At 51.7% G+C, this 12642-nt stretch overlaps 2 protein-coding genes across 2 annotated transcripts; both read left to right on the plus strand.

Annotated features, from left to right (window-relative positions):
* Positions 1-1368: 1368 nt before the first annotated feature.
* Positions 1369-5322, plus strand: CkaCkLH20_03363 (microsomal dipeptidase; the record flags this gene model as incomplete). The annotated part of the gene is made up of 9 exons (XM_038886082.1): positions 1369-1681; positions 1757-2112; positions 2167-2629; positions 2684-2757; positions 3868-4048; positions 4109-4337; positions 4397-4460; positions 4517-4637; positions 4694-5322. The coding sequence occupies 9 exons, from the start codon at positions 1369-1371 to the stop codon at positions 5320-5322; spliced, it is 2430 nt and encodes an 809-aa protein (XP_038748591.1).
* Positions 5323-6337: 1015 nt separating this feature from the next.
* Positions 6338-10692, plus strand: CkaCkLH20_03364 (uncharacterized protein; the record flags this gene model as incomplete). Its single annotated transcript, XM_038886083.1, has 4 exons — positions 6338-7204; positions 7253-7356; positions 7407-7943; positions 8529-10692. 4 exons carry the CDS (start codon positions 6338-6340, stop codon positions 10690-10692), a joined length of 3672 nt encoding a protein of 1223 aa, XP_038748592.1.
* Between the last annotated feature and the right edge of the window lie 1950 nt (positions 10693-12642).

Below are 12642 nucleotides of genomic sequence, written 5' to 3' on the forward strand. Positions count from 1 at the left end.
AATGACATTCTCGGTCGTCGAATTAGGCCAGATAATTCTGCAGGGTTTCCTGAGATCACGACGGGTTCCGAATATCTTGACGAAAGTATGCTCAGTACCGTTCAAAAACGCCTCGTCAAAGCCAACCTTCTTCGCTTGAACAGGATTGAGTTCGTCAGGAAAAGGAGACAAATCTACCAACCAACATATTCAGCCAATCAACAGCAACTACTACAACAGCAGCCCAACATGGATCTCAAACAAGAGGATCCTTCCACTACTGACCCCATCTCGACGAAAGACCAACATGAGCTACAACCGCAACAACAACAACAGCAGCAGCAGCAGAAGAATACCATCGCACCCTCTGTTCAATATACAGCTACTGATGTGGGATCTACAATAGCTGCTCCTAGCTTTACACGCCTGATGGAACCTTCGATTGTGTCTCGTGCCACTCGAATCGGTAGGCGTGGCGACTTGGAGTATCCGAAATGCCCAAAGCCACAAACGGATGGAGCATCGCTGGTCTGTCCATACTGTGCCGATCTGCTCCCAAGTGAGTACAACAAAAGGTCTACGTCTTGGAGGCAAGTTATTAAATACAAATTCCTCTTTGATAGAATTCTGACACGCTGAAGGAAACACGTAGCCCAAGACATACTCCCCTATATATGTTTTTACGAACAATGCGAGACCCCGGATCTTATGTACGCCAGCTCCGAAGAGTTGATGAAGCATGTGAACCGGTGTCATTCGCAACTTCTATGGGTTTGTACGCAGTGCACCACAGAAAGCATGGGGACTGACAGCCTCACCTTCACCGATTTATCGTCGTGGGAGGCCCACACGTGTCAGAATCACAGCAAAGTCCCGACGTCAGCAGAGCTTGCGCTTTTAGCTGATGCATGCCAGGAAACGATACCACATTCGGTAACATGCCCTCTTTGCACGCAAAGTACAGACGCACATATAGCCGGTGACGACGATCATATTCTCTGGCATTTGCATCAGTTTGCTCTGAGCTGTCTTCCTTGGGACAAAGATGAAGATGACTTAAAATCCGTAGGGGACACAGACGCAATCAGTGACCAAGAACTTATCGACAACGAAGAGTTACTGGACGAAGGGGAATCAATCCATGGCGACTGGAGTTCGCCCAAAAACAGAATGCTCAATACAGAAGAAATATACGCCACATACTTCCTCGACGCGGTCTTCGATAGCCAGCACCCCAGCATGATTCTTCCTGGTTTACGGTTAAATTCACAGATGCCTAGCGGTATTTCTGATCCATTGACCGATCACGAATCGCACGGTGCTACTTCAACTGCATTCGAAACGGAGAGCGGGAGCATATCACTTGATGTTGGCACTCCACACCAGATAATGCAAAGCCAAATCTCTGACCCCAATGTTCCTTTCGGATATCCGACCACGCCTGAGAAGATTGTTTGCGAAACCCCTTCTTCAACTGAAGACATCTCTATGGGTGACGCCCAGGAACCTCAGCACACGAAGGCCAACAAGACCAACCAAGTCAGAAGCGCCGGAGCATGCATCACATGCCGTCTCCAAAAGGTGACCTGCTCGGCCGCCTACCCATGCGAGTATTGCAAGAAGGCCTACCCTCAGAAGCCCGAGGTCTGCTGCATTCGGCACGAGTTGAGCGTCGTCGCCCAAGAGATTGCTTTCAGACGATGTAAGTTCCTGTCACTCTTTTCTCGGGTCCACCGTCAGTCCCTAGCTCGAAGGATACGTACTGACCAACCATCAGTCGACTGCTTTGACAGAAATGAGGACATTGCTATCAAGAAGATTTGCAGAACAGCGCAGCTAAAGTTTCACGACAGTCTCTTCGTGGGCCGAATTTTCCTTGATCGCGACCCTACCAAGTTTGGCCTTGAAGTGATCCTCAGGAACTATGAATGCTCAGCAGACGACCGCACCATCCTACATCGCGGTTGCACCTTCTCAAAGGATCATGACAACCAGGCTCTCACAATAAAATCACTACAAAATTGGGTCGAGCAGTCCACGTCTTCGTTGGAGCTCATCACATTCGAAGGCGGTATTGGATACTTCATCAAGATCTGTTCTACATCCTTGCTCCCCGCTAGTCTTCGCCCTCAGGTAAAAGCTAGCAATCTCTACTACCTGTACTGTTGGGAAGCTAACAAGGCCTAGATCAGAACATTGCTTCAGAAGGCGCACGTCTTCAGATGCATGTTTAATATCCTCTATTGCCGAGACCTATTCTTCCTCCAGGCCAATGTCGAGGAGCCTCAGCAACTTCCCAGCCCCGCCCAGGCAGAAATCCGAGGTGTTGCAAAGTCGGCTATTGAGTCCTCCGAGCGAGACATCTTCGCGGAACTCGACAGGTTCTTCAAGGCACATAAGTTCAATGAGGTGGAGAGGGCAATCGTCTGGGCCGTTCTGTGGCAACTCATGCTCACCTATCGGGGCCTGCTCCGCAACACGAAGCCCTGGTGTAACAACGCTGAGCCTCTCCTCAACGCCGTGGCGGTCTTTTACGCAAGTTTATTCAGGACGTCGGCCTCGCTCAAGTTGTCCCTGGACAGCATCAAACTCCAAAACCCAGCAGTCGCTGGCGCGTTCAACTTTGCCTTGAGCCTGCGCGACATTTTCTGTAAGTTCGATCGCCTGCCGCCTCGCTTGCAACACTTGATAACATTCAAAACAGACAAAAGCATTGGTGCTGGTGACGCAGAGGTTGACCAGCGTCTCAATGATCTCGTTGTGCGCCGGGAGATCAAGGTACTCAACCGGCGGCTGCATAAGAAGGCTGCTGCTGGACAGCAGAGTTCTGCCCTTAGCCATGATGACGATTTAGTTATGGGAGGATGATGATAGAAACAACCCGTTTCACAAGGATGTTCTGTGGCGTCAAGCACTGTAAGAACGTTGAATGTTAAGTTGTCTGGTTTTTGTGCAGCCATGTATTAAGATTGAATGTTTCGGTTATGTTTTGTTGGATACCCAGATTCTCAATGTAATAGGGGAATTATGTGAGTGCAGGGGAATAGGAAAAATTCACCTTCATGAGAAGCATTGCTTAGCTTGACGGTTCATGCTGTCCTTCGATCCCATGCTAAGAATTGCTTCCTTGGCGGTCTTCAATACTTTTCTAGGATAGCCGTTTTGTGATGCTCTTTATTAGTTGACTTTAAAATATCATACCGCAATGAGATATCATAACTTTCTTTTGGAGCAGTTAATGAAAATTCAGAAGTCACTTAATATAGTCGCGAGCGGCGCCCAGCATAGAATGCCTCTATTCATCAATCAAGTCGATGGCTCAAATTCACATCACTCTAGGTTCCGAGGAAAACGACGACTGGGTGAATTCCCATTCCTCGAGGCTTCCTTACATCTGACTTGTTAGCATTATTCATGTTTGTTGTCAAGTTCATTGTGAAAGACGATTGCCACGCGTGCAACCGGGTTGTCGGAATTGGGTGTAGATAGCTCCCCCCTTGGCGTGGTCCGTCCAGGGTCGTCAATCCTCTTATCAACAGTGAACATGCGGGGTCAAGGATGCACCCTGGATCTTGACATCCGGACATCTTTCGACGATTAAAGATGAGATGGTAGGTGGCCAAATCAGGATTCGGGGCCGTATCTATGGGGTCGCCTCTTTTTGCGCGGGAAACACGAACCCACTTTGACCGAGGGGAAACAGCAACCGCGGAAAGGACCCCTCATCAACCCGTCTCACTCGTGACCGAACTAACACCATCTCATACTTCATGCCGGAAGATATCTTGCGAAAAGGCTTATTCAAATTTCTTGATTCGAGAGCAGACCGATTCGTCAGGAATTTCCAGTACTCAGTATCGAATCATGGCGTCAACACATCCATACCAGCAACTCGACATCGATGAGCGTGTGAAGAGAGTCCTGCTCAACACTCCGCTCATCGACGGCCACAACGACCTGCCGCAACAGCCGCGGGCATGCTTCCACGGCAAGATTCACAACAACCCAAAATTCGACTTCGCGAATGGCTTCGAGAGGGGGATGACGGACATTCCTCGTCTGAGGGAAGGTGAGCGGCTCATGGCTTTGGCGATTTACTTGAGAAAACTGGCTAACACGGCGTTACAAGGTGCCGTCGGAGGTCAATTCTGGTCCATCTGCGTCCCCTGTCTGAGGTCCGCGGAGAACTTCTCCACCGCCGAGTACTCGGACATGGCTCGCGATGCCATCGAGCAGATTGATCTGACTCTGAGGCTTGTCGAGTCGTATCCTGAGACTTTTGAGTTGGTGAACGGCCCAGATGATGTCAAGAACATTTACGAGTCCGGTAGAATTGCTTGCTCCATTGGTATCGAAGGGTATGTAACCGGGTCCCCTCGTGTAAGTGACAACCGAGAATGCTAACACAGTGGGTTAGGTTACATATGGCTGGTAACAGCATTGGCATTATCCGGGCCTTCTATCGTCTCGGAGTTCGATATGTAAGTCAAAAGGAAATGTGTGACGTACTTCCAAGCTCCCGATGCTGACTTCTTAGTGCACTCTCACTCATGTTTGCAACAACGCCTTCGCCGACAGCTCAACATCAAAAGTCGGAGCTGTTCACGGCGGACTGTCCAAGCTAGGTCGCTCAGCCATAGTGGAGATGAACAGAATAGGTGATTACATATATCTCTCAGTATGCCAAAGAGCAATGATGACTAATATCGCCCAGGTATGATCGTAGATATCTCACACGTCTCAGAAGACTGTGCCAAGCAAGTCCTCGAGCTCTCCCGCGCACCAGTCATGTTCTCCCACTCCAACGTCAAGGGCGTCTTTGACTGCGCCCGCAACGTCCCCGACCACATCCTCGACATGGTCCCCGCCAACAACGGCATCGTCATGGTCACCTTCGTCCCGGAACACGTCACCACCCGTCGAAGGGACGCCAAGATGGAGATGGTTCTCGACCATCTGTTCTACGTCGCCGAGCGCATCGGCTGGGACCACGTCGGGTTGGGCTCCGACTTTGACGGCATCGCGTCTGTGATCCCCGGCCTTGAGGACGTGAAGTGCTATCCCAATCTGCTGAAGGCTATCCTCGACCGAGGCGCGACTGAGGAACAGCTTGCCAAGGTTGCTGGGGAGAATATCCTAAGGGTTTGGCGCGGAGTTGAGAAGGTTAGAGATGAGATGAAGGCTGAGGGTGTCCTGCCTGTGGAGGATGTTTGGGAGGGAAGGGAATGGTGGAGGTACGACGGCTACTATCAGATGAAGGATGAGCCTTACATGGAAGAGAGAGGATACGATTGGTATGGTGTTCCGCCTCCAGAAGAAGGCTTGTATCTCGATGATAAATAGGCAATCTGATGCGAGACTGATTCATGTGTTCTGATATTCTGAGTGTGCCGGGTATCCACCCGTGACAGGCGCCCATTATTTTGTTGAAAAAGTCCGCTAACTACTACTTCGAGTAATCAGATAAGTCATTATTGTCCAGCGCAAGCCATCGGTTGATCTAAGTCGGTTGACTAGGTGCGGCTGCATACGCGGAGCTACAAATTGCGTACTAGATGAAATTGAAGGGCGACTTAAAGTGATTACCTCTGCGGGGAACTTTTGTTCTTCTTGTCATGCCCGTGTTGATAAAAGCTGGCATCTTGCGCTGCTGCACGCGCCCCTTCGTGAACCGACCGGACCTCACCGGCCGATCGGCCCCACACCGGCCGGGAATGAGTTCAGCCAATAGGAACGCTCCATTTCAGAGTCTTCGCAACTTTTCCACTCTTCTCCTTGAACATGATCTTATTGATTAATTATTCTAGGATGAACGGTTTGAAATAACAGAGACGAAATTTTAAGTAGGAGAAGTAACGAGAAAAGCAAAGTGTGGTGTTTTCAGACCTCGCCCTCTCCCCAGCGACTGGGGCTGGATCTGGCAATTGCTCCCTCGGATAACAGTACTTGAGCTTAGACACTGAAATGTAGTCAAAACGTCATGTCTGGATGACCTCCGTCAGAAGGAATCATGAACTTGCGAATGAAATCAATCGGTCTCTAAGCAGCCAGCCGCATCCGCAGCGTCAACCGCGGAGTCTTAACTTGTCCCCGCGGTTGAGCTTAGGCGATAAGAGTTCCCCGCGGACAATCACCCACGACCTAGTCATTCCCACCACTCTTATCAACTCCATCTCGCATGTTCCCTGGCCGTTTTATCGTACGCTAATGCGGGGCATTTCGGTCAGTCACTTACACTGCCGAATGCCCGTATAAAGTCATGCGTTCCTTGAGCGGCGCCCAAGATGGCCGATTTACGCTGTAACCACCCCGAATCTCACATACTCATTCTTCTGGCCGGGGACCTGGGAAGGCAATCATGGCGACCAAGAAGGAGCTCATGGAATCGGAGCCAACCAAGGCCCTCGACCTCCTCGACACCGCCGAGGGCGAAATCGTCGATCCCAAGGAGCACTCTTCCCTTCTCCGCAAGCTCGATTTCCGGTTGATGCCCCTTCTCTGCATCACCTACGCCCTCCAATCGATCGACCGCACGACTCTCAGCTATGCCGCCGTGTTCGGCGTCCGTGAAGACCTCGGCCTGACCGGGTCCGAGTTCTCCTGGGCGGGCGCCCTCCTGTACATCGGCTACCTCTTTTGGGAGTTCCCGACGAACGTGATGCTGCAGAAGCTACCCATCAACACCTTCATGGCTTCGACCGTGGTCTTGTGGGGGGCGGTTCTGATGTGCCATGCGGCATCGCACAACTTCTCCGGACTCGCGGCGACGAGGACATTCTTGGGTGCGCTGGAGGCTTCGATTAACCCCGGTACGATGTTGCTGTTTTCCATGTACTACGAACGCAAGGAGCAGCCTCTGCGGATGGGCATCTGGGTTGGATCGGCCGGACTGGGCTACATCATTGCCGGTATCGTGTCTTTCGGCATCGGGCATGTGACGGGATCGATTGCCAGCTGGAGAATCTTGTTTCTCTTCTGGGGCGCGGTTACGGTCGCTTGGGGTGCTCTGATGCTGATCTTCCTCCCCGGTTCGCCCCTGACGACGAAGTTCCTGAGCGAAAAGGAGAAGGCGATGGTTGTAGACCGCGTCAAAAACAACGGTACGGGTGTTGAGAACAAGAAGTTCAAGTGGCCCCAGTTCAGGGAGGCGATGACGGATCTCAAGACCTGGTTGCTCTTCATGTTTGCCGTTGCAAGCAACTCGCCCAATGGCGGCTTGACTACCGTAAGTTCACAGCAGCTCTCAACATGCACAAATGCTGACCCTTAGTAGTTCCAGGGTCTTGTCATCAAGGGTATGGGCTTCTCAACTCTGCAAACGACGCTGATTCAGATGCCCTCTGGCGGAGTTCAACTCATTCTCTGCCCCTTGGCGTGGTGAGTAGCCTCTGAAGTTTGTTTGATGCCATCCCACTCACAGTCCGTAGCTTCTTCGCCTCGTACTACCCCAACGCCCGAATCGCCATCATGCTCATGTGCCTTGTCCCATTCCTGGCGGGTATTCTGGGCCTCTGGCTCAGCGAGCAATCCAACCCTTACGGCCGCCTCGCCTGCCTCTGGATCTCCTTCGCCTACACCGCCGCCTGGACGCTCTCCATGTCCGTTGCCACAGCCAACACCGCCGGCCACACCAAGAAGATCACGACGAACGCCATGCTTCTGATCGGATACTGTCTCGGAAATTTTGTCGGCCCCTTCTTCTTCAAGGCGGAGCAAGCGCCGACGTACACTCTCGGTGTCGCGATGATGATCTTCTGCGTCGGCCTGCAGATCGTGTGTTTGTGTGGCATCTGGGTTCTCCTTTGGACTCGTAACCGCTCGAGAAAGGCTGAGCATGCAGAGTCTGAGGATAACGAGCATCAGGCTTATGAGAGAGGTCTCCTTGATCAGACGGACTTGGAGAACAAGTTCTTCAAGGTGAGTCATTGCAAGCGCTTGGTGAGAAGCACTGCTAACACGATACAGTACGTCTATTGATGTCGACAATGAGTGTCTTGTCTAGATAGGCAGCCATACCAGCATTGTCTTAAAAATATAGCTACATAATCAATGCATAACATCATGCTCGAATGCCGAGACCGTGTGCTCCGGTTTACGGAAAGACAAAACGCCCCGGAGCCAATCATTAGAAATTGGATGGTCATTCATGCGTTCTAAATTCTTCTGTTAAACCGCTCCCCATCTTTAAAGGTGAAATGATGCGGTGTATGTTCGCTTCGCCACTGGCCAAGCCCCGGCTCTCCGTGCCTGAGCTTCCGGAACGGGGCCGGAGTGGGTCTCGGAGCCGGCACCCTAGCGCGGGATGTCAAGACTACTATGCGTTGACCGGCCTGAGTGTAATGTAGGTGTTGATGAAGAGTTCGATAGAGAGGATCCACCGTTGTCCACCACGTGCGTATCTCTGAGCCGAGAAGGTGGCTACATGTTGGCCTCGTCGACCAATTAGACACTAAAGCGAAGCTTACCTGCAGGCTGCAGGCATCGCAAACCTGAGTAAGCGAATTGGTGAAGAAGACGGATTTCTTTTCTCTTTGACAATATCAATACAGCCAGCGAAACAATATGGCGGAAGACAGCAAGATCGTGGGTGGTCCACCTCAAGAGGCTTACACCGTTTGGCACGAAGAGGTCAACGATATAAGAGAGATACCGATGAGCTCCGAAGAATATTCCTACAAAACTCTAGATGACCCGGCCGACTGCTTGCGTCTTTTGTTGCTTCTCCCAACAGAAGATGAGAAAGCGCCTATTCAAGCCGGCTTACTCCATGTTCAACGGCGCAATGCTCCGACTTTCCAGCCCGTCTCATACACCTGGGGTCAACAACAACCAACGTCCGATATGTGGCTCATCGGTCTTGGCGGTGCTTCCGACGGTAAAGGCTTCCGACACTTTGCCATACGCCCAAACCTGGAAACCATGCTCAGGAGATTCCGCGACCGAGAACAGATCTTGCTTTTATGGGTCGATGCGATCTGTATAAACCAAGGAGACAACCACGAAAAGGCGTATCAGGTGCGGCACATGGACCAAGTCTATCGCGGCAGATGGCTTCGCGTCTGGCTGGGTGACAAGTCGGAGACCAGCGACGAAGCTATAGACTTCATCGAGGAGTGGAAGAATTGGGACGCTGGACAGTCCGGCGACTTCTTCAAGAGCAACTCCAACCGGACTAAGTCTTGGCAAGCTCTATGGGATCTCATCCGGCGCCCTTGGTTTTCGCGCCGATGGATCGTTCAAGAGTTTGTGTTGGCGAAGCATAAGCATATGTACCTCGGCAACCGCGACTTCTGCAGCGACAATATGATGCCGTTTATCGCGCAGATGGACCGTTTCAGTCGCCATCTCGAGGGTGGTCTCACGAAAGACAACAGGCTTAGACTCGGCGACTCTTCGCTAGACTCAAGGACGCCTGTGATCACCGGAGTGACCCCTGATCGGCTCGAATCTCTCAACCATCTGATCGGAATCTCCACAGCAGTAGGACGAGGCGAGAACCTGACCCTTGAAATGCTCATAGATGGCTTCGTCAGCTTCGAGTCATTCGACCCTCGCGATGGCATCTACGCTTTCTTGTCCATGGCGAGTGACGCTCAAGACTGGATCCCCGACTACTCCGACAAGAGCACCGTCGGCGACGTCTACGCCAGAGCGACATGGCAAATCATGAGAACCTCAAACAGCGCGGACATCATCTGCCGAGCCATGCCAACCTTGAGCCAGCGCAAATTCAACCACACCAGTTGGGTCCCGTGGTACGGAACGCTGGAGTCCGCGGACCCCAGGCACCCAGGCCTGGCTTTGGGATACAACACAAAGTCGCTGACGACGTTCGGACAGCCGCTTTCTGCGGGGAATCACGGGCCTTTTCTGGGGTACGCTTGTGATGGCTGCGATGAGAAGATAAGGGGCGCTCGGTATCGCTGCGTCGACTGTCGCGGGTTTGACTACTGCTCCGTCTGCTTGCGGGAATCCAAGTCCAGACATGCGCCGGATCACAGCTTCCGCAAGTTCCCAAGCGCCGTGTACCGCGCGTCCGGAGGTTCCACGATCGGCATCGGTAGTGACTTCACTACGCTCGGGGGCCTGATGGTTCTCAACGGCTTCATCGTCGACACATTTGAAGCCTTCGGGCCTGAGCTGCTGATAAGTCGTCGGCATAACAGCGTTCAAGTCACCGTTCTCGGCGGAGGCGATGCTTGGATCCGCGTGCCCGGGCTAGAAAAGGCTGATGTTGAAGGTCTTCCGGACGCTTTCTACCGCACGCTGACGGGCATGAGACGGATCATACGAAAAGGATCTGAGTGGTTCACTGATATCGACCCCGTGCCGCAAGACTGGATCGAGACGGCCAGGAGGCTTCTCCCGATTGCGAGCCATGCCGAGGAGACCAGGCCCGACTTGACGTGCCAGACGGACGAGGACGTACTAGTATCTGCCGAGTTTATGCTATCAGGAGAGAGGAGGTTCGCTGTTACCAAAAAGTCGATGGGTTTCTTACCCCGGATAGCCAAACCTGGAGATGTGATTTGTGTTCTCATAGGATGCTCAGTTCCAGTGGTGCTGAGAAAGATGAAAGAACACGAAGACGATGATAAGTCTACATGGGTTCTCGTCGGCGAGTGCTATGTAGATGAAGTTATGGAAGGCTATTGGTATGGATTCAACGTTCTGCGAGGAGGGTTGGAGCAGCGTCCGTTCTACATAATCTAGTATAGATGTCGAGTCGGGCCTCCGTGTTATTAGTAACCCATAAGCTAGAAGTTATTTGAAGCAGAAAGACTGGGTTTGTTCTCGCTGGCCTGGATCTCTTATACTCGTCCGGTACCTCGGCGAGTTTCTACCGGGCCCGGGGCCGATGCGGGCCCCGAACACGGCGAAGGCCGGCACGGACTGGGAGCTATCTGGATGAGACGCGGAGACAAATGAGAGTAAATGTGTATGATTCCGAACTGGTGTCTGGATCTGAATGAGCTTTACAGCGGTTTACCAATACGAGTTTCGCAGTTCTTTAATGCAATACTAGCACTTCAACCCGTGTCATCTCTAAATACAACAAATGGATACAAATAACAGTCGGAGAAAATGTGTATAAGAAGTATGGGCCAACTAGGTTGGAGGCAATTCCGATAGTATTTGGTAAGTAAGTTCGCTTGGAAGGACTGAGCCATTTGAGTTAACCTAAACCATGGATCCGAAGACATCAAGCTCACCTCAACCCCGAGTTCCAACAAATACAACTCCGATGCTTCGCCACGGAGAAAGTTCTGAGGAAGAATACATAAGCGGTCTTCTTAAGCCCCAGATTCATTCCCAGAGGCACCACCAACACATACAAAAATCAACACATCTTCAATCATGAATAGATTTCAAACCGCCATATCCAAACTCCGGCGCATGCCCCTGCCGCACAGGGTGAAGTTCGCCCCCCTCGTCGTCCTCGGGATCGCTATCGCGATAAACAAGACTGGCGGGCTTCCACCTCCACCTCCCTCCTCTGTATTGGGAATCTTGCACCACTCCCTTCAGAAGAAGTACGACGAGGAGGAGTATCCGATCAGAGGATGGACTGGGAATCTGTAATGTCAGTCCAGATCCATCAACTTTCTCATCGCAGACAATACGACAAGCCTTCGACGGAACTCTTTTGTCACTCAATCTGTCTCTAGGCAGTAGAGTGAAATCCCTTCAAGCACCCGGATGCAGAGACGGTTTACCTAAAAACCTGAAGGGGTCGCCTACTGCCTGGAGGTGACGAAATACCTTGCTGGTGTGGACACCGTCTGGTACTGGCGAGGACCGAAAAGAACATGAAGCCTAGACGAGACCCCGAGCCCTATGTAGGGGATACAACTTCGACGTCACGGCCTTCAATCACGGAAGGGATCAACAAGCCTGACAACGACTACCACATCACCAACCGCCAATTCTCAGACGACTTCAAGATTCTTCGAGATTCCCGTCAACACCAGTAAAGAAGTTCCACCGAGACCTGCCTACCTTGTTCGAAAAGACTGTTCTGCATACTCCATGTCCAGGACGTCCGTCATAATCACATCTCCGTCCGCGTCAACCTCCCACGCGACCTCACCAACAAGGTCACATCTACCCACATTGCTACTAAACCTCTTACGATACTCAGTACCTCCGTCATACTCTTCGGTTCCCGACATTATTGTGTCGCCGTCCGCGTCAAGTCGATGATTCACGACTCGCTGTGGATATCTTGGTTTAGGGTGAATCGGACGGTCTGGCGGAGCCGATGCTGGAGCCTGCGAAGAGGTTAACTCTTTCACGGGAGGTTTGCGAGCCATGAGTTCTTCGAGCTATTTGCAGAGTCCGAGAACGCGTGAAGAAAAGTTTGGTATAGGGGAGAAGGACAAGTTGAGGCAGGGAAGAAGAGGAAAGGGGAAGGGTGTTGGGCGTTATGTTGGGCGTAGAGAAAAGGTGGTGGAAGCTTCAAGATATGCCGATAAGTTATATGCATGTTGAGACTTGATTTCTTAGATTCTCAAAGTAATCGCGAGTTCTTATACCATGCCCACGATCCCCTGCGCAAACACCATGCACTACATCACAGACCCTGAGACTCTGATGCACTCCCATATTAACCAGTGACATCCAACCATCCTCTCCTCATCACTTCCAAACCCATTCAACTCA

This window comes from Colletotrichum karsti (assembly GCF_011947395.1).
Source record: "Colletotrichum karsti strain CkLH20 chromosome Unknown Scaffold8, whole genome shotgun sequence".
Classification (NCBI taxonomy): domain Eukaryota; kingdom Fungi; phylum Ascomycota; class Sordariomycetes; order Glomerellales; family Glomerellaceae; genus Colletotrichum; species Colletotrichum karsti.